At 41.2% G+C, this 22,260-nt stretch overlaps 1 protein-coding gene across 3 annotated transcripts in view; it reads right to left on the bottom strand.

Annotated features, from left to right (window-relative positions):
- Nucleotides 1-22,260, bottom strand: part of COL6A6 (collagen type VI alpha 6 chain) — a 163,790-nt gene that overhangs the window by 28,794 nt on the left and 112,736 nt on the right. For 2 of the 3 annotated variants that reach the window (XM_014859452.3, XM_044754109.2), the window contains exons 32-36: nt 21,279-21,290; nt 16,474-16,967; nt 10,686-10,782; nt 6,730-7,401; nt 3,918-4,011 (exon numbers count right to left, since the gene is read on the bottom strand). In XM_014859452.3, the coding sequence (XP_014714938.3) occupies nt 3,918-4,011; nt 6,730-7,401; nt 10,686-10,782; nt 16,474-16,967; nt 21,279-21,290 (1,369 nt within the window). The remainder of the gene's footprint in view (nt 1-3,917; nt 4,012-6,729; nt 7,402-10,685; nt 10,783-16,473; nt 16,968-21,278; nt 21,291-22,260) is intronic. The other variant, XM_070493145.1, reaches the window with a different exon arrangement.

Raw genomic sequence — 22,260 nt, 5'->3', positions numbered from 1 at the left:
TTTTGTTTCCATTATGATCTTTTGTTCCATTAGTTATTTAGAAGTGTGAGTTTAATTTTAAAATGTATGAGCTTTAAAAATATTGTTTTTATTCATTTCTAACTTAATCGCATTGTGATCAGACAATTTGGATTGTATGACACTGGTTCTTGGAGATCTGTTATACCTGCTTTATAAGTTAAAAATTATTACAAATCAAATTAAATTTTAATTGAAAATTAAAACAATGAACACCTGTAAACTCTCCACCTTGATTTGAGAGTTGTTACTGTTCCACGTGTTCTTCAGAAGAATGTCTCATTTTCCTGTGCAGGGTTCTATATGCGTCTATTAAATCAAGTTTGTTACTTGTGATTAAATTTTATATCTTTACTAATTTTTGTCTGCTTGGCCAACCAACATTCAAACTGGCGTAGTGAAATCTCCAACTCTGATGATAGTTCCGTGGCAATTTCTCCCTGTAGTTTTTCACTTTCCACTTTGTATATTTTAAGATTATTTTATTACAATGTTATAAATTTGGAATTGTTATATCTTCTTCATGAATTGAACACTCTGTCATGATGTAGTGGCATGACCCTCTTTAACTCTACAAAATGGTTTCATTTAAAAGTATATGTTATCTGATATTAATACAGCTATTGCAGCTTTCTTTTTAAAATATTTGTGTGGCATATTTTTCCATAATTTTACTTTCAACTTTTCCATTTCCTTATTTTTTAGCTGTGTCCCTTGAAAACAATTATAGCTAGATTTTATTTCCTTTCTTAAGGCCATCAGTCTCTGATTGTAACTGGCATGTTGTCCATGTATTTTCATTATGATTTCTGATATACTGAAATGCATTTGCTTCTGCTGTCTTACTTGGTGCTTTCCGCTTGTCCTTTTTTTCTTTCTTGCCTTTTTATTTAAAAAAAATTTATTATGTTTGTTTTTATCCCATTTTCCCCTCACTACATCTTTGGTAGTTGGCTACCTTCTATCTATTTTTATTTGTCGTATGTGCCCTCAAAATTTTTACTGCATTTTTATAAGAGTCTAAAGTTTTTCAATAGCCTAGCTACCAGCCCGACCAATACCAGTTCCTGGAACCTTTGACTCCATTTCCCTCCCCAGGACTTACACTGTCATTGTCCCTTTTTCAGTAAAGCCTTCTTCCCCTTAAGGCTCAAGGCTTCATTTTTTTTTTAATAACAAAAGATGATTTTATTGGTCAATATCTTTTCTCATGTTTAAATAATAAAGATTTATTAATATTTATAGTCTTGATACAATGTTTTTTCTATAAAATGACCAGATGCCAAATGTTTTATTTTCATAGCCTTGTTAACAAGTCCACCTTTTTGTAACCCTACAAATTAGATGTTACTATTATTTAAAAATACAACATTTAGTTAGATTTACCTAACTATTGACAAATTTTTATCATTCACTATTCTTGCATCTCAGCCCTTCCTGCTGTGGTCATCTTTATTTTCCTTACAGTACATACTTCTGAAGTTCCTTTAGCAAAAGTCTTTGTGGTGAACCATTGTTTTCTGTTTATCTGAATTGTCTTTGTTTTACTGTTATTTTGGAAAGACAATTTTTCTAGGTTGACAAAAAATTTTCTTCCGCCCCTTTAGAGGTTCTCACTAGTTTTGTTGCTTCCACTGTTGCTATTGATTACTCACCTGCCAGCCGGATAGTTTCTTTGTAGATGATCTGCTCTTTCTTTCTGGCTGCCTTTGAGTTTTCTCTGTCTTGGGATTCTGCATCCCCTACACTCTAACTGCTGCTTTCTTTTTATTTACCCTGCCTGCTATAGCTTGTCTTTTCTTCATCGTTTAATACATGTCTTTTATAACTTCTTGAATATAAGCATCTCTTTATGTCTTTGAACATTGTCTCTCATTTATATTTCTATTTTATCTTTCTAGGATTCCAAATAGATGTAGGTTAGATCTTTCCATTCTGTTCTGTCTCTAAACTTCTTATATTTATCTTCTCTGCATTCTGAGTAATTTTTTCAGCTTTATTTTCCAGTTCATTATGTTTCTCTTCAGATGTGTCTATTATTGTTTAATCCATCCACGGAGTTTTACAAGTTGTTTTTTTTATTTTGAAAACTATCAAACTCACAGATTATTGTAAAGAATAGAACTATGAATAAGAACCTGTATACCTTTCACCTAGATGATTCTCCAGCTATCACCATCTTGCTATTCTGTGTGTGTGTGTACACACACATACCTGCATATACATGTATAGACCAATATCTGCATATATGCATATACACACATATGCACACATATACACATATATGCACACACACACACCTCATCCTACTTCCCCTTAGGGAAACCACCTGAAAGTAGGCTGCAGTCTTCACACGTTACTCTTAAATACTTCAGCATACCTCTCTCAAGAACAAAGACATTCTCTTATATGAACATGATAATGTTACTACACATAAGAAAATCCACATGAATCAATAATATCATTCAACACACTGTTCATACCTAATTTCCCCAATTGTCCCCAAAATGTCATTTATATAAGCTTTTCTTCTGATCTAGGATCCTGTCAAGGTGCACACCATTACATTTGGCTGTTATGTCTCTTTAGTCTTTCCCATTCTAGAACAGTGCTCCCATATCCCTCAGCTGTTCATGACATTGAAACCTATGATGAAGTTGGGCCAGATGTTCTGAAGAATATTCCACCTCCTGGAATTGTCCACTGGTTTCCTCATTGTTAGACTTGGGTCATTTCCAGCAAGAATCTCACATAGGTGATGTGTCTCCCCCTGCATCACCTCAGGAGGCACATAATGTCAGATCTTGGTTAAAGTGGGTACTACCACATCTCTCCATGTAAACACACACTTCTCTCTTTGTAATTGACAAGTAAGTAATATGTGAGTGTTCCTGGGAGGCTGTGTAAATAGCCAGCTCCCCAGCAACCTGTCACCCCGCGGTTTTAGCATTCCTTCACCCTTGCTTGACTCAATTATCACATTGAGGATTACAAATTGGCGAATTTCTAATTCTACCATTTCTTCTACATTTATTAGCCAGCATTCTTCTATAAAAAAAGAGCTTTTCCTCCCATACTCCCTTTTTGGGTCTCTATGTAGGCTTCCAGATTTTTAAAACTCAATGTGTTATGTAATCCATTACCATCATTATTCTTTCTGATGTTCAAATTGTCCAAAATTGGGCCAGTGGGAATCCTTTCAAGACATCTCTTTTGTTCTTTTGACATGACACTGTTAATTTTTGACTACTTTCTTCCTGTCTGGCATAACAAATGTTCTAGGCTCACATTGTACTTTCCCTGCTGCAGCTTAGAATCAGCTATTTCTCCAAGAAAGCCTAGTTCCTTTTAGTGGGGAATGATGTTTAGAAACCAAGGTCTGGTCATTAGGTACACTTGCTGCCACTGGTGTATCCCATTGGTTGTTTTATTTCAACAATTAGATTTCCTTTTTTTTTTCCCCAACGAAGATTAGCCCTGAGCTAACATCTGTTGCCAATTCTCCTCTTTTTTTTCTGCTTGAGGAAGATCTGTACCAATCTTCCTCCACTTTATATGTGGGTTGTTGCCACAGTGTGGTGACGAGTGGTGTAGGTCCTGTGCCTGGGATCTGAAACTGTGAACCCGGGCTGCCAAACTGGAATGTGCTGAAATTAACCACTACCCCATGGGGCCAGCCCCTAGGTTTTCCACTTTTAAAAATCTCTATTTGGTGGTTTTTCAGATCAACCTGGTCATTTTTGATTATCCCTTCTTCCCTTAAATTATATTTTAATATCATGTAGCAATAGATTTCTGTCCAAATAGGATGGAGGAGGAGGAGGAGGAAATTGGAGAGAAGGAGGAGAAGGAAGAGGGGGGGCATATTCATTTATCCAGTAACACCAAGCAGATAATACCTCTGCAACTGCCGTGGAGGCTGCTTCGGGTCCGTAGAGCTGAGTCTATTGCACTTTGTTTTGAAGTGTATTGGTGGATATCTGTTGATTGCACCTAGGAAGAGAAAAATCCATGCTGAGTTTCTTATTCATGGCTATTAGCGTTACAGCAATCTGCTCTGTATGCAAAGCGACACTTCACTGTTTTCAATATCCAACAAAAGAAACACCAAGTAAGGTGGCCATATGAGAGGAAAGGAGATTTCTCAGGGGAATCTCTAAAACTGGGTTTCAAAAACATATCTCTGGCAAATTATAGGTGGAGAATTCAACTTACTTTTCAGTAGATGTCCTTAGCTGTTAACATCAGTCACGCATTAGAGGAGATACCATGAACAAGTCCTACGAGTCTGGCCTCTAATTGACATGAACTAGTCAGAATAGTTATTTTTTATTTGCTCCTTTGGAATATCAAAATGCAAAGGGAGAAGGATGTTGCCTTGATGGGCTCTGTATCATCAACAACAGTAGCAAAAGCGCCATCTTGGGTTTAATTCATCAGTGGCTCGTTTCATTTGGACATATATTAATTTTTCATAATAATAAAGCACGCCTCTTCCCACACCATTTAAACAGTTAAAAGCCATTTTTTGATGGGAAACTTTAAAAAATGTATTATTTATTTCCTCGAAGCGTTAAACAGAACAGACATGTTAAACGCAATGAAAACTCATCCTGGTGATCCAGGGTCATCCTAAGGAGCAAGTCTGTCCTGGGCTGTGACGCGGCAGGCTCCAGAGCTGCTGTTGGAGATGAGGCTGTGCGTGTCTAGTCTCAATGGCCCAAGACTGTGAAGTTTCCCTTACTGTGCATCTGATTTTTAATTTTGTATATGTCTCATCTCTAAGCATCAGGTTGTTTGTCAGCAGTTTCACTTCTCTTAGAAAATATGTCAACTCTGACTTGGACTGTGCACAATAGCCAACTCCATCAGGGCAGAGTGTTAAGGAAGAGTCACAACGACTTAGGGATCTGGACAAGAATCCCCAGGAGGGCAGTGACCATGTCTCTTTTTGTTACTCCCTGATACCCCGCAGCTGAACAGTGAGTGGCTCAGAGTAGGTACCTAACAAATATGTGTTTATGTTGAACGGACATGTGTGAAGGCCATGGGCCTGCTATGGAATTAAGTATGCAGGTTTGAATATGATTATGTCAAAGCCTTTTCCAACTTCCTGTACTTTTATAGCTATAGTTTAAAGACTGGAGATTTCTAGATACTTAAGTCCTAGAAAAGTGGTATGTAGCTGTGTCATAATTATAGTTTCCCAAAAGCACGTTATATATCCCTCACTCACCCCAAGTAATTCTTCTTAAAACAGCTCTTCCCTTTCCCTGGGTGGTGGTGGGGGGATCATTTATCTAATCATATAGTTTGAATAATTACCATGAAACACTACTAAGAATTTTCGGGGACTGGGGAAGGAGATTTCATCTTAAACTTCCTGTCAATTTTTTGCCTCATAAGGAGTGTTTCTTTCCAAGTTTCTCAGAGTCTTTCCAAGCGTTCTTTTGTTTTACTCTTACAAATGCCTCGTAATTATTTCCTTCAGAATGACCCCTAGCCTCCATTTTTTTTTCCCTTCTCTTTTCTAGCTCCTCTTTCTGGTTCCTATTCCAGAACACACCCACATAAATTTCATCCCTAGAGCTTATGCTCCTATATCAGTGTTTTTCAAACCATAATGTGCATGTGAATCACCTAAGGATTTTGAAAAAAGCTGATTCTGGTTCGGAATGTCTGGGGTGGGGCCTGAGATTCTGCATTTTTCACAAGCTCCCAGTTGATGCTGACACTGTTGGTCCTAGACTCACACTTGGACTAGAGGACTGGGGGACACGACGACATCAGTCCCATCAACAATTTCCTGGGGCTCCTCAGACCTCGCCTGTGCTGACTAGTCGGTGTCTTTGCAGCCTTAACTGGTGTCACTGTGTAATGTCAGTGACAAGTTTGAGACACAATTAGAATCTCCCTTAAGCTACACTCTTTAGCCTATGTGTCTACTTTTCTTTATCCGAACTCCAAGGTTCATTCACCATGAAAACGTTCAGGAATCTGAGTGCTTTTCAATCCCTGGAGTCCTAACAGGACATGCCTTCTTTTTATCCATCCTGTTGCACTCAAAATCAATTGCATACTTTCAAGGCAAGCTCACTCCAAGAAATATAGCCCATGGTTTGTTTTTTTTTTTTTAAATGGGCACCAGTTACACTAATTACTGGCATCATAAAAAGTCATTAACAAGGCTGAGAAAGTTTTGCAAGGATGTATCTTTCATTCTGACAGGTAAAATGGTACCTCCTGCACTTCAAACTCTGCCTTTGGAACTTGTAAAAGCAAAGCCAAGAACTGTTGAATTTTTCTTTGGCTCTCTCTTTTGGTGTGTTAACTGATGAAACTTTCCATCAAAGGGCAGTGTGCTAATGTTACATGGCAAGGGTTTCTACTTTGTAGCCAAAGTCCAGGCTGTGACTTCACACTCCCAGACTACACTGCTCCATGCAGACAGATGTGTGAGCCGCTGCTTGTTATGATTGCTTCTCCATAGGAACCAGAGGCATAAAAAAGATGAGCCAGAAAATTAAATGCTTAGAAATCAGAGGTTTCCTCCCTCCACCATACATCATTACATATTTTCCTTTCTGACCCTGCAGTGCCCTTGAAGACAGACAAGAGTTTTCCAAGAATCTATGTCAACTCATCAACCCTTCTTTTGGGAATACCAAGGATACTCTTAATGTGCAAGAAAAAACAGATTTTACAACTTACGCCTGATTGAGTTTATAAAGGACTTCACAAACTTCACACCATATCTGTGGTCAGGTTTATGAATTCGGCCAAGCTGGACCAAGTGGTGATCCAAAGGGTAGCTGGCCAGCTCTTCCAGTTCCTTGTCATTCCAAGCAGGGCCAAGGGAAAACACAAATAAGGCATAACCTTGACATTTGGCTCTCAAGGATTCTTTCTTTAAGGTTTCCCTGTCCAAATGACTGGTTTCCCCAGTAGATATCACAAATATGACTTTGTTTCTTCTCAGATTGGGTGTGTTTAAAAAGATATTGTCCAGAGTCCACTGTAAGGCGTGACCGATGAAAGTGTCTCCATTTAGTTGTCGAACTGATTCTTCCATGTGCCTCTTCATGAGGCGTTTGCTGTTGTAGGTGGTAAGGTTGAACTCAGTTCTAACAGGACTCCTCTGAGTGTTGGGTAGGAAGTTGGGGGGAGCGTGGCTTAACAGGGCCACCCGGTCTCCAGTGACAGAGGTCTCGGGCTCTGGGGTGATTTCAAAGTGATCTAACAGTGCTCCCAGAAAGTCTCTTATGTCTTCAAATTCAGCGCTTCCTACATGCCGAGAGCCATCCAGAAGGAAAGCAGCATCCACGTAAGACTGCACAGGGGGTGGTCCAGCTTGATCGCAAGAAGCATCCGGTTTGCACACATCTGCAGACCAAAAGTCATTTAGGGTTACAAAACAGAAATGGATGCAGAAGGAGAGATGGCATCCCAAGTATTTCAACATTTGGAAACTGCATAATCTTTGATGTTAAAATACAAACTAAATGACTTTCATATCAACAACAGGAAGATTTCCTTGTACATGGTTTGCATCTATATCTAAAAAGTACACATTTTATACCCAGCGTGTGTCTTTTTTTTCCTGAGGAAGATTAGCCTTGAGCTAACATCTGTTGCCAATCTGCCTCTTTTTTTTTTAGCTTGAGGAAGATGAGCCCTGAGCCAACATCTGTACCAGTCTTCCTCCAGTTTATATGTTGGTCGCCACCAAAGCATAGCTGATGAGTGGTGTCAGTCTGTACCCGGGATCCGAACCTGTGAATGTGGGCTGCTGAAGTGGAGCGTGCCGAACTTAACCACTATGCCACAGGGCTGGCCCCCTCAGCCTGTGTCTTGAATTCTATTCACCAATGCTATCTGATTTTTAAAAATTAGGCTACTTTCAACAGAAGTTTAATCCCAGTTGTGTTTTACGTTTATAAAGATTGAAGTGGACAATTTATCTCATGCTTCTAAGAGTTTACTGTACAACATGACATAAAAGCTAATACTCTCTCTAGGTTGACAATATACAGGTTAAATCAACGGCCCTTATCTGTTCACACTGTTCTACCATGAAAAGTAATCTGCTTAAAAAGTAAGAGTGAAAAAAGCAATGAATCTTTTACTTCAATTTCAATAAATGTTTATCACTCAATGTCTAGCTGTATATAGACATGAAGGACAAAAGCTACTGCTCATGTTTGTATCTCCATCGTGCTTCTTAGTTGAAAGCTCCCTACATACTCATTAAATGAATATCAATACTGCATGTCAACAGGCTTTCATAAGATATGAGGTCATTTTTATGAATACGTATATCTCATTTAACAAAAGAATGTGCAGTAACAAAAACAGAGAGTGAATTTTATTGAATCTGACCACAACGAATAATCAGAGGAATAAAAAAATCTGGAAATGGAAGGATCTTAGAGGTCTTGTAATTTTTTAATTTTACGGAAGAGACTGAGGGCAGGTGAGCAAAATCATTCTGCCAAAGAATAGACCCGTATTGCTAGAAGTTTCTGCATATGAAGTCGGTGTTCCATTGTTAGAGCCGAGGCCAGGTGGCGTGGCAGTGGGGAGGCCCCATGGCCTGACAGCCAGGATGCCTGGGTTCTGGTCTCATGGTAGCCAGTAACGAACATGCTGTGTGCCCCTGTCAAGTCACCACGGGGCCTCAGCTCTGCACAACTGGGTGGTTTGGTGAGATTCACCCAGACAGCCCTTCCAGGCTAACATTCCTTAATCCTAGGTTTTCAGTAATAGTTGATAGTTAAAGGACGAGAATGGGCTCTTTAAAAACTAAAGAGAAGAAAGAGAAATGGAATAACATGTGCGGATGGCTGGCACTTAGATATGGGCCTGGGCCACAAATAAAAGCAGTAAGATGAAAGGTTAATGACCAGAATTTAGATCTAGGGGCTGTAGCACACTTCCTAACCTCAGCCTCCCTCATGGACTCAATGCAGATACGGCTCCGGACAAGTTATGTTTCCCTCACTGAAATTCAGTAAAATTTTATGACCATGTTTAGTGGGCAGATGACGGAATAGTCACCTGTGTGCAGGGCAGTTTCTAAAATCAATGACAGCAGGCTGCCCATTTGCTCAATTTTGTGGGTTTTTTAATTGCAGGGAACGATAGCCAAAATATCTTCCATTGTATGCCTAAGAGAGAAAACAAGGGTTTAAGCCAAGAAATGGAGCCAAAATCTATCCCCACTCACACATGTGCAGCTTCTGACAGTGCAACATACCAGCCGGCTGCTGTAACAGACATGTCTGAAAGCACAACCGTGAATAGAAAGGGTGGGCTGCATCTCCCCCCAGCACGGTTAGCGCTGTAACTGCTCCAAGCGAGAATGCCAGTGCCTAACCCACTGATGGAGAGAGGGTAAGTGGGCCGGGGTGGGGGGGGGTGTGGGGGGATGGACGGACAGATAGACGGGTATGGAATGGAGGGAGAGTAGGAGGGAGGAAGGGAAGGAAAAGGAGGGAAGGCAGGCTGGGGGGGGCGGTGGGGGGAGGTGGGGGGATGGGGGCGGTGGGGGAGATGGGGGGAGGGAGGGAGGGAGGGAGACGATTAGAGGGAAGCAGAGGGGAAGACAGAAGAGAGGTTGTTAGAAGAAATCCTACTTTTCCCAAAGAGTTACCACCTCCCTGTGAGGTCATTTATATGGCAAGCGTTAGCATCTCATTGATACACATGGAGAGGGAGAGGAATTAAGCACTTTCTTCAAGGCCAAATACACAGTTTCAGGGAGGAGAACAATGGGATCTCTGTTACTCATAAATCGCAGGCGTTTTACAGCCAGCTTTCTTGGGTTCGATCTGGCTGTGGGCAAATTATTTCATCTGTCTAAGCCTCATTTTCCTCATCTGTAAAATGGAGGTGATAATCGTTCAAACGTTTTAGGGTGATGATAAGGATGGAATGAAACAATTAGAAGAGTTGGTCAGAACACAATAAGCACAACAGATTAAGCATTAACTGTCACGGCCGTCATCAATGTTACATGGAGCAAGGAGAACAGTGCATGGCTTACAATAAAGGTTTGAAAACTGTCAGCTATCACACCCACCAGTAATCTCATGGCTTCCACTGTCTCCATACTTAGCAAAACACTCAAATTATTTGCAGACTCAAATACAGGTCTAGCCTGTTCTCTAGCTAGACCTATAGATTGTACATAAAACACAATAACAGACACAAAAAACAGCACTGCAAATCTGTTAGATGCTTAACATTTGAGAGTCCAAGAAGCCTCTTTCCAATGAGAAATGCATGAATTTCTGCTAATTTCCACTTCTCCTGTAAAGCACTTCTTTGGGGTTGTGAACATTTGTTATTTAGAAAACGCATAAGTATACTTTGCAGCATGAAAAACTTGGCAATGAGACAGGCTAAGTTTTTCTAAAAATCACTGCTGTTTCCTGGAAGCTGCAGAGAGGTTGTCGTCCTCCTGCTGTGATACCCAGGAGACCTGCTCGCTGGGCTGAGAGACTCCATCTGCGGATGAGGGAGTGTGATGAGGTGAGCCCAGAGCCACAGGGACATTCTCCCAAGGCCACTCATATCCTTGCTGCCAAGTCCCAGCTGCTCCAGCCAAGGGTGACTCAACGTGCTTGACAGGCCTGATCAAATTATGTTCTCTCTGTGGGTCTTACCATAGCAGAAAGTGCACCGCTGGAGTCTCTCTAAGGCTGGCGCGGAGTCAGCCCCGGGTGGGATCATTACTACTTGGAAGGTGCCAGTGTCATCGATCTGCAAGAAGCAGAAGCAAGAGAAAGACAGCTTAGTGGGTGGGGCTGCAAGAATCCCCCGGTCCATTCTCTCAGGAATTTGGAACTGAGGTCCTGAGGGCAGTGAGTCTCTCCACATTAGTGGTAAGCACTAACAGAGCTGTAGGCTGCCCAGATTCCATCTTGTGGACTGAGGAGCAAGGGAAATGGGAACGAGGGAGAGGAGCTTTCCCCGAGGTTTATCTCTGTTTCTGTCCGTCTTTTATTTTGTGTATAAGAGATGGAGAAGTCTGTACTCGCCAGAACTCCTCCCTGGGAGACCACTGTGTTTGCCTTCATAAGCTGTCTGGGTTAGAGGGAGAGACTCGGAGGGAACACGTGGCAACGGAAGCTTTTAGCTAAATTTCTAGGCAGAAAGATACAGAGAAAAGAACATGCGGTGCCTGGGAAAGACTGAGAGGGAAGAAACAGAAAGTAGGGAAGGTGAGCATTGTGTGGTACGAGAGAAGAGAAAAAAGAAAAGAGCCTGTGATAGGAAGGCAGTGGACATGGGACAGGGGCAGTGGTGACAGGAATGGAGACGTTTTGTAGTGGAATGCTGTGCTCTGCATAATGGTCCTCTCCTTCTCACTCACTATCTTCAGTAAAATCGGCATTGCTCACTTATTCTTTATGCAGATGGATTCTTTGAAGAAATGCTGAATTGTATGTGTGTATCCAGGTGAACATAGGGTGAAAACAGAGGCTGCTTACCTGGACTCAGAGCCAGAGGACACCTGGCTTATATCCAGATCCTTATAATAAATTCACTTAGCGTACGTAATGAGTGTACTTAGGCTAGTTGAAATTGGTTTTGCTGATCTGTAAAGAAAGAGTCTTGACTCTTGACTAATACAACACCAGAAACAATTAGTCTGTATCATTAATGGCTTTTAGTAGGTATCTGGGCAATGTTTCAAGTGAATCATGCCTTCACTTCATCAGGATTGTGATGAATGACTAGAAACCAAACCCAGAGAACGTGGATCAGACCACCTGGTAGGCGCAATGTGCTTCCTTATTGCCAACTACAGGATCCAGGAAAAAAAAAAATCACAGAGGTTTGAGCTAGAAGAAATCTTAGAAACCGTATAATCCAATCCCACCATTTTACAGATAAGGAAAGTCAGCCCAAAGAGGGATGGAATACAGAAGGCTCCAGTTTAAATTTTGCTCTTGCCAAATAAGATCTACCTTCCATCTTCTGCACGAGCTACCTTTGTGATGACAGTTTCATGTCAGTGGGTCCTAACAATTCAGAGTAGTGTTTTCAAGATGCTGTCCAGGGATTGCTGCAAATTTGTTAACTAGTTTGTGTTTTGTATGTCTACAATGTGACAACTTCCATATTTCTGGCAGTGGCACTAGTTGACAATTTAGACTTCACATTTCATCCTGTGTCAACATGTTGGTGTCAATCTAAAACATCATCCTTCTCATCGATTCTAGTGCATTCCTTTACTGGGAGAACGGCACAGGTGTCTGTGCTCTCCCTGCCCCCACAAAGGAATCTCCTGATCAATCAAGTTTGGAAGATGTGGTTTTAGAGATCTCTCATCCTACCACACATCACTGGAGCAACTATAGTTAGCACATTACAGAACATTCCTTAAGCTGAATGTGGGCTGGGATTTAAAATAAAAGGGTCCTACGGTTCACTTCTCTTCTCGCTTTTCTGTGGATTCAAAGCAGGACCAGCTTGGATGGAAGTGCAGCTATAAAGTCCACAGATGGGTGATAGATGGCATTCAGCAAATGGTTCTGGATGATGCCCTGTTCTTTCGTTTGTAAACATCATGGGGCTCCATAAATTGGTGCATTCAAGAAAAGACGCAATCAGTGCTATGCGTAATCTTCTTTCTTTAGACAATTCTATATTAACAAAGGAAATTCTTTTAAAAATGAAAAGGTTGGGTGCTTGAAGTGCTAGAGTTTCCCATTAAAATTCTCCTCATTTCAGCTCTGTCTCCAATCATCAGAATAATCAGTAATGTCAAATATCACACAATGTTTCTCTCATCTTCAACGCTCAACAGGAGAGTAAAAGAACAAAATTAGGCTAGGTAAAAAGGGGACATTTCTTATAAGTATATTAGAAAGGGAGACCCACTCTATATTAGAATTCTTAATGTGCAGCAAGTCAAATTTCACTAGAAAAGGTAATCACCAAACAAATTTAGAGGAAAAACGTTAGTGATAAAACAAAGCTGAGACTGAGGTTTTTCTAGTCAAAAATGGTCTTCCATTTCAGAAGGGATGAGGAGCTTGTTACTCAGCGTCATACCATCATGAAAAATTTCCAAGATAGTGATCACAGTCCGTTTGTGAAGGAACATAGGGAAATCAGCCCATGTTGTTGGAGCAGCTGCTTCTGAGTCCGGCCACATGTGTCTGCACAGGTCCCAAATTTCACAGTAGACCACTGAACTCGCAGATACATCGAGATTTAGAAAAGGCATGATAATTATGAAATAAGCTAGGGTTTTAAAATATGGCCGCCCAAATAAAAATTCGTTGAGTCATTAAATTTTTGAGTCTGTTCTTAGAATAATAACACAGAACAGTTTAAGTGTAGGTAAGCACTACTGAAGAGAATGGACAGAAGAAAGAAAAAGAGGGCAAACGAAGAAGTAGTAACGTAATTTCTCTTTTGTAAAGTCAGGTGTTGGCTTCTCCCCAACTTGTATATACGCCTCCGTTTTGAGCCCTTGTAGACAACACTGCTTAGTTCCATCCTCTGATGGCAGCTCCATAAGGGGATGGGGGTTCTTTTGGTTTCCGACTCTACTCTTGGATCCCCAGGGCCTAGGCCAGCACCTACTATATATGAGGTCTCCCTAAACGTTTGTTGGATGAATGAACCTTGGGACCAATTCTGACTTCTGTCTACATCTCTAATTCTTCCGCCCAAGGGGTGTTTGGAGCCAACGCTGCTCAGATTTATAAGGGTCATTGTCAAGAATTTGAAACTTCATTGGTGCTCTTTTGAGACGGAGTCCTTCAAGAAAGGAGCGGAATCTCTAGGTGACTTGGGTAGAAGCTGTAAATGAGAGTAACACGCAAAAGGCTTAAAATAACAACAAAATACATTTTCTTAAGTTATGTGCTGTGCACATACCTTCGAGTGGATGGTAGAATGGCGTCAGTTTACGTTTATATCACAAGTACCATCAATTATTTGCATTACGATACTAAGTTGCCTCTTGTTTTGTGACTAAATATAGCCAAGGGACAACGGGGGCTCTCAGTAAAGAGAGGGACTTATGAGGACTCTGTGTGGATCCAAATCCACTCATAGACTTTTTGAGCTGCTGCATTGCGTAGCAGCTTCATTTGCATAGCACCACCCCGGTCTTTTCTAGTTTATGTGCATTTTCTTTTCTGGGCTTGCTATGTCCGCCTGTTCACTTGCATAATTCTGAGTTAGTTCAACGATGCTAATAGCAGTTTCAGCTCCTTTACAACCTAGACTTCAATATTGTTCAACAGATTTTAGTTCGGGGTCAAGCAAACAAACGGTAACAGTAATAATTAAAGGAAAAGCTGCCATCTTGAGTGTTTGCTGTGTACTAGGCGCTGATGCATTACGTCATTTCCTCTTCACAACTCTAGGAAACAGAAACATTTTCCACATTTTACAGATGAAGTTTCTATTTCAATTCTGTTTTGCTTATTTTAACACCTTCACAGAAAATTATGGAGCTGGAAAGGGCCTCAAAAGGTCACTTAGTCTTAGCCTCCAGTCTCTAGGAAAGACAGACAGAAGTCACCCTTAACAGGTGAAGTGACTGCCCCTGTGAAAGGCCTTCAGGAAAAGTTGGCATCTTGACCAACTACATTTAGCCATTTAGTTCATGTCAACAGTAAATCACTCTGGCCTTCAGAAAGTTCTTACTACAGTCTACCCTGAGGTTCCCTACTGCTATTACTCCTACTTTCTCTACTATGAGATTTTGCTAAGCTGGACTTCAGCTGGCTAATTTTCTCCTGTAACAATTTTTCACACACTCGGGTGCTTCTTATTTTCCTTTCTCTAAGTGAATAATTTTCAAATGCTTGGCCTGTTCGTTCAGGTTGCATTTCTAATACCCTTTTGCTGCTGCTTGGGGCCCCTCTTCATGGTTTCCACATAAATGGAGAACAAAACACCACGTCCAGTCAGCACAGATGACTGGAAGGACACTTTGTGGGTCCTGTGGTTCTTCTGTAATGGAGCCCTGCCACCGAGCCACTATTTACAGGGCGTTTAGAAGGTTAGGATGGCTATTATCAAAAAGGCATGAAAAAACAAGTGTTGGCAAAGATGTGGAGAGAAGGGAACCCTTGTGCACTGTTGGTGGGAGTGTAAATTCGTGCAGCCACTATGGAAAACAGTATGGAAGTTCCTCAAAAAACTAAAAATAGAACTACGATATGATCCAGATATTCCACTCCTGGATATTTATCTGAAGAAAACAAAAACACAAACTCAAAAGCATACTTGCACCCCTATGTTCACTGCAGCATTATTTACAATAGCCAGGATTCAGAAGCAGCCTAAGTGCCCAGTGATGGATGAACGGACAAAAAAGATCTGGTATATATACATATATATGTATACACACACACACTAGAATATTATTCGGCCATAAAAAGAAAGAAATCTGGCCATTTGCTATGTGGATGGACCTTGAAGGCATTATGCTAAGTGAAATAAGTCAGACAGAGAGACAAATACCGTACGATCTCACTTATATGTGGAATCTAAAAACAAAAGGAAAAACTAAACCTGAGCTCATAATGAGAACAGATCGGTGGTTGTCAGAGGTAGGGGGTGGGGGGATGGGTGAAGGGGTCAAAAGGTAGAAATTCCCAGTTACAAAGTAAATAAGTCATGGGGCTGTAATGTACAGCTTGGTAACTATAGTCAATACTGTACCACATATTTGAAAGTTGCGAAGAGGGCAAATCTTAAAAGCTCTTACAAGAAAAAACATTTATAACCATGTGTGCTGATAGACGTTAACTAGACTTATGTAGTAATCATTTTGCAGTATATACAAATATTGAATCATTATGTGGTACACCTGAAACTTAGACAACATTATGTGTCAATTATTCCACAATAAAAAAAAAAAAGGTTGTCTTGTTCCCAGGTGGCTTATTTAGGAACGCTACACAGTAAGATTTTAATCCTTAACCTAAGAAGCCAGAACCAGAATGACTTTTCCTTTAGAAAATTTGGATAGTTACATGACTGGTGAAGTCATAAAATCAGTCAATTGGTGTTCATCATACAGCAACGATTACTACTCTGCTCATTTAAGTGACCTCCAGGAACGTTTATTGGCCTTCCTCCTTTAGTATCTTTACGCCCAGAGGCAACTCAGAGAGTCCTTCGGAGAAGCACTGGAACAGGAAACCTGGGTTCAAGTCCCGACATTGCCACTTCTTAGCTGTGTGAACCTGGTAATAATGGTTAACTTCCCCAGGCTCAGTTTTCTCATGGATACAAGGCGGATAACAATTATACTTATCTCGCATATACTTCTTGTGAGAATTAAACAAGATAACGCATATTAAGGGCTCAGCATGTTCCTGGTACATGGATATGAATAGCAGAGTTCTGCACTTTGTTATAGAGGCTTCTGAATATAGGCAACAAAAAAGATATGGAAAGGCTTAACCCTCTTACCATAAATGCACGCTTGATGGAGGGCACGTTGCTGAAAGCAATCACGACTGGAATGATGTCAAGGGCGCTGAACTCCATGGTGGCTGTGGCAATGGATTGGGCATCAGCAGATTGACCACTGCTGAAAAACGTGGCGATTCTTCTTGTGTGAGGCCCTGAGAGGGTCCGCTTGAAGACATTCCTGGAAATAAACCTCATTGTTTTGCCAATCTCCCTGCCGGCTGAAGATCTCTCATATGGAATAGCTTCAATTTCCCTGAGAAGTTGGTTCTTCTTGTAGGTGTCTGAGAAGCGGATAAGGTGCCTGGTGTGGGAGTTATAGGAGAGGATGGCGACGCGCGCCCCTACCGGGCAGCTGTTCTCCCGGACTCGAATGCCTCTCACGAAGGCAGATACTATCTCCTTCATCCGCTCAAATTCCTGCTCGGTCACATCCTGGGACTGGTCTAAAGCGAACACCAGCTCTGTTGGATGCACGGGGCATTCTGATTTTCCTAAAGGCAAGAACATGCTCCTTATGAAACCAGAAAAGAGTTACCATTGATGATTAAGTAGCTAGGAACTAAAGGTTTTTTTCCTTCTTGCAATTACTGATTATAGCTTTTAGCTGTTTAACCCACCCATTGTTAACTGTGCTGTTTAGGCAACATGTTATCTGACTCCCACTAGTTTCCTATAGATAGCATTTCCCTGGTGCCTGGTCACTATGGTAACGGATGTGTGAGCTGTTCTTCAGGAATTAGAACCCCTTTGGCCACTCCAGGCTGGTTGAGACCACTAACTCATCAACTGGACCCATGCAGATGTCCAATAGGCGACCTTCTGACGTCAAGAGGCTAAAAACTCCACCCTCAGATCATGCTAATGCCACCGTTTTGTGAGCATGCGTCCTATCAAGAGGCATGGAGTCTGACTATGCTTGCGCAGATCATCAATCACCTCACCTCTCCTCACCTCCAATCACCTCTCTCCACATTTCAGACCACATTGTCCCTTCCCATAAATATCTCTGGGTCCCTATTTTCAGGGAAGCGGATTTGAGACTCATGTTCTCGCTTCCTCACATGGCTGCCTTGCGAGTAAACCCTCTCTCTGCTGCAATCTCATCATCCCAGTGTTTGGCTTTCCAGGCGGCAGGCAAAAACGAACCTGGTGTGTTAACACTTATCATGTAGCATGCTTACTTTAAAAAAAAGATACATAGAAGCCAAAGTAATTTTCAACATTAAATATTCAAATATTTAAAAGTTAAATAATTATTTATTTTAATATTAAAATAAGCATTTGAAATATTAAATATTTAAATATTGAATAATTAAAAATGTTATTCTAAAAATTGAATTTGTTCTTTTAAATGAAGCACAAGAAAAAGTCTATAATTCAATTTGAGGTTTAGTGAAATTTGTAAGTTAATTACCAATTCCTTCTAAATAATAAAGAGCTGATGGATATGCCCTTTTACCGACAGAGATTGGATCAATGCTATCATGTTTGTGGCTGGAATTTTACTCAGCTAAATAAACTAAAACATACCTTTTTTTACTTAATGATGAATGTAACATGGATTAAAAAAAATGAGTGGGGAAACTGTGTTGATCATTTCAGAAAGATTGGAAGAGGACTGACATACACTCCCCAGAACAGCCCATTAGATACAAAGAGAGTGGGCCCTAGAAGGAAGTGTTTAGAGCCGTGGCCCAGCTACTTCCTGCCATGCGACCTCGTCCAGGTGACTTCTCTCTGTGCCTCAGATTGCTCATCTGCAAAATTCCAGTCCTAAGAGCGCCAACCACACAGGCATTAAATGAGTCAACACAGGGAAAGCACTTGGGACAACAGTGCCTAGCACATAGTAGGTGCTTAGTTAATGTTAGCCATTGCCATTATGATTATTGTTACAGATGTTTTCCTTGTGAGAGAGAACCACATCTATCACTTAGAAGAATGAGGAAAGCTTTAACTGATAAATTTTTTATTTAACAGTTAAAAATGCAAGTTTAACCAATCAATATGCCTTATTACTTAGAGATATTTTGAATTACAATTGTTAAGCTCAAATATAAATAACTTTAGATTTGCTCATTGATCCCAATTCATTCACTCTAATCTCAGTACCCTGTACTTATCACAGTTGGCAATTTATATTTGTCTAATTATCTGATTAATGTTTGCTTCTCCCCTCTACTTTGTGAAGTGCGGAGACAGGCGCTGTGCTATTCTTGATCTGCTAGATTATTAGTTCCTGCCATCTATCAAGGATTTAACAAATGTTGACTGCATAAAAAAGAACCAAACAAAGGACAGTTCTTTGCAACAGGTACAGGAGAAAACAAAATTTTAATAATGGCTGCGATGCCTGGTGTTGAGATGTAGGTTGGGAAAAGGAAATCTCAATGATGAGTTTCTCTTGGAGAGGTGGCCCCTCTCATTCAGATGCCCGCAGGCTGGATTCAGAGATCATAAACACAGCGTGAGGCCCACCAGCTCCTCACAGGGAGCTCAGGCTCTCAGAGCTGTTGGGGCTGGTCCAGGAGGGAGTCCCTCTGCTGTGGCCAGGTGGGCCTCGTTCCCCCTTAGTGCTAGACCATTATGTCCTTCTGGTCCCAGACTCCATGACTTCACAAGCAATAATAATATTGCAATATCAGGGGCTGGCCCCGTGGCCGAGTGGTTAAGTTCGCACACTCCGCTGCAGGCGGCCCAGTGTTTCGTTGGCTCGAATCCTGGGTGCGGACATGGCACTGCTCATCAAACCACTCTGAGGCAGCATCCCACATGCCACAACTAGAAGGACCCACAACTAAGAATATACAACTATGTACTGGGGGGCTTTGGGAGAAAAAGGAAATAAATAAAATCTTTAACAACAACAAAAAAATATTGCAATATCATATTGCAATGATATTGAAATAATAACAATATCACCAGTAATAATAAACATTCAACCCCAAATCAAACTGTGCATCTCAGTGGAGACAGGACAGAATCTATTAGCTTCTAAATTGAATTTAGAAGGCTGAGCAGACGCTTAAAAAAAATTGAGGTCACATCAATTTTACAATAAAAAATGAGTGGAATTATGACCAAACATGAAAGTGGTTCTGCCAGCTTTTGAGGGGGCTGTTATTTGCATATGGGAACAATTACAACAACAACGCAGCTCAGGCATAATTTAGAGATAAAGAGAATAAAAGATTCACAGCACTGGCTGAAGATACGGAAAATGCAAGTTTTCAGGGAAAAACACCTAAGAGCTAGTTTAACTTGACAAATACATCCTCTGAACTCTAGCAAGCTGCCAGGAACCAGAGGATTCTAAAGGATGCTAGGCTGGACTGGATTGTGGTGGTACCTAGGAGGCCCTCCTCAAGGCATGGAGGGCCTCATGAAGACTTACCATGGCCCCACGCTGTACACTGATGGTTGCTGCCTGGCAAAGAGCAGCAGGTGATGATGAGGACAGAGGAAGGCAAACCAAACCACTGCCATGTAATTAACACACAGCAATGGCAGCCCTCATCCGGGCCACCACCATATTTGCCTGGAATGCCACAACACCCTCCTAACTCGTCCTCTGGCTTTTATACGTATCCTCCCTATAATCCACTTTTCCATAGCAGCCCAAATAAGCTTTAAAAAACTGTTCATCAGCTCATGTTCCTCCCTTAAATACTTTCAATGAACTCTTAATACCCTCCCAATCCAACTTGAATGAAGTCCAGCCTCCTTATAATCGACAAAGCCCTGCCTGATCTGGCCCCTGCTGACTTGTCCATTTTTTCAAATGTCAATCTCCCCGTCCCTATGCCTCAGTCACACTGGGCTTCTGTCAGTTTCTAGAAAATGCTTATGTCTGTCTTGTATCATGACCTTTGCACTTGCAGTTCTCTCTGCCTGCCTCTTGCAAAGCTGGCTTGTTTTTATTCTTCAGTCTAAACTTCAGTGTCATTATTTCAAAGAGGAGCCCTCCATCCAAAAGCGTTTCTCCCCCCTCAACATTATTCTGTGACAGAGCATCCTATTGTTTATCTCTTTCACATCAACTATAGGAATCTGTAATTCTTTCATTTGTTTATTAGCTGGATCCTCCACTGGAATGGAAGCTTCTGAAGACAGGAATTATGTCCATCTCACTCAGCTTGGTGTCCCCAGTGCCTGGGAAATAGACTGGCACATAATGGGCTTTCAATAAATATTTGTTGAATGAGTGAACAGGCAGTCAGAGGGCATGGATTGATAGTTTTATACAAAAGGTATAAAGGTATAAGAGCGTGATGATGGTGATAATGTGTGATATCATGTAATAAGCATTTGTGAAATACTTGAAAACTGGCACCCAATGATATTAAGCCAACTTCATAATTAACATCAGGCAAGAGCTCCACGCATTTTAGCACAGTCTGGGCTACACATTCAGCTTGCTTGCTATCTGATTGTGCCTACGTTTATTCTCCACACTTCACCCTTTAGATCTTAATCCCTTAGTGCTAGACTACTAGAGACAATATAACAAATGAAGAGAGAGAAAATGAAGGGAGCAAGAAAAATTATTAAAAAATCTAATGGTAATGTTAGTCATTAAAATATTAATAAACAATCAAACCACTGGGTGGGGAGCTAGCTGTGAGACTTGGCTAAAACTGAGTGATTTATTGGGGGCAGGTCTGTGTTACCAGGATGAGGCAGCAACGATAGTCCAGAGAAAATGGATATCATTTGGCAGGGAACACAGTTCTAACTCATCTTTCCAGATGTACGACATTTTGGAACTTGTTTATAATATGCTGTAAATAAAGATTACTCACCACGTCCGCCAGCTGGGGAAGAAGAACAAAGGAGATTGGGTTATTGTTCGGTAGGAGGACGGAGTCCTGCACTGTGTAGGAAAGTCAGGGCGGGCGAGGCTCTGTCCTGTGTGCTTTTGCAGATGACTGAAAACTCAAGGCAACAGGGAGGGTTTGGAGAGCATGCAGGTGGATCTCAGCATCTTGGTAAAAGTACTGTTCCTTCCATAGGGAACGGAATGGGAGAAGTGGGACAATACTCGGCCATACATCAGCAGCCTGCAGCCAGCTGTCAGAGGGAAAGAACCTTTGCCCGAGAGGGAATGTCGTGTCACAGAGAAGGGCAATGAGTTTGGAAAGCTAAAAAGTCCTACCCTCGCTTTATTCTAAATTTTCCCCGTGTAGATATCTACAGCTATCAATATCACATATACATATAAATGTGTACCTATGTGTATTTACGTGCGTGTGTGTATATGTAAACATCAGAGGTGGATTTACTCCAAAGCAAATGAAGCTTAACCTTTAGGTCTGCACTGTCCAGCATGGAAGCCAGTAGCCACAAGTGATTATTTAAATGTTAGTTAATTAAAATTAAATGAAATAAATTCAGCTTCTCAGTTGCACTAACCACCTTTCAAGTACTCAGAGTCCCAGGTGGCTAGTGGCTTCCACGTTGGACAGTACAGTGGAACACTTCCATCACTGCAGAAAGTTCTACTGGACAGCACTGCTTTCAGTTGCTCGCCTGCAGGGGTCTCTTGCAAGGCCCCGAGAAGGGCCCCAGCCATGTGTTCACGTGATCACGTGCTTTTATAAAGGCAGAAGTCACTGGTTGTGATTTCCTCTCTTGTTCTAAATAACACTTACTTGAAATAATTCTGTACCTACTTTTGGATTTGTAATTTTGCATTGAGCCCCTCAAATTTTAAAAGATCAGGCCTCATCACACTCGGATCTACCCCTGAGTCGCCATAGTTCACACGGCTCCCATGTCAGAAAG

Source organism: Equus asinus, chromosome 21, assembly GCF_041296235.1.
Source record: "Equus asinus isolate D_3611 breed Donkey chromosome 21, EquAss-T2T_v2, whole genome shotgun sequence".
NCBI classification, from domain to species: domain Eukaryota; kingdom Metazoa; phylum Chordata; class Mammalia; order Perissodactyla; family Equidae; genus Equus; species Equus asinus.
Note: the sequence above shows the minus strand (reverse complement) of the source record. Positions and strands in the feature narration are given on the sequence as shown.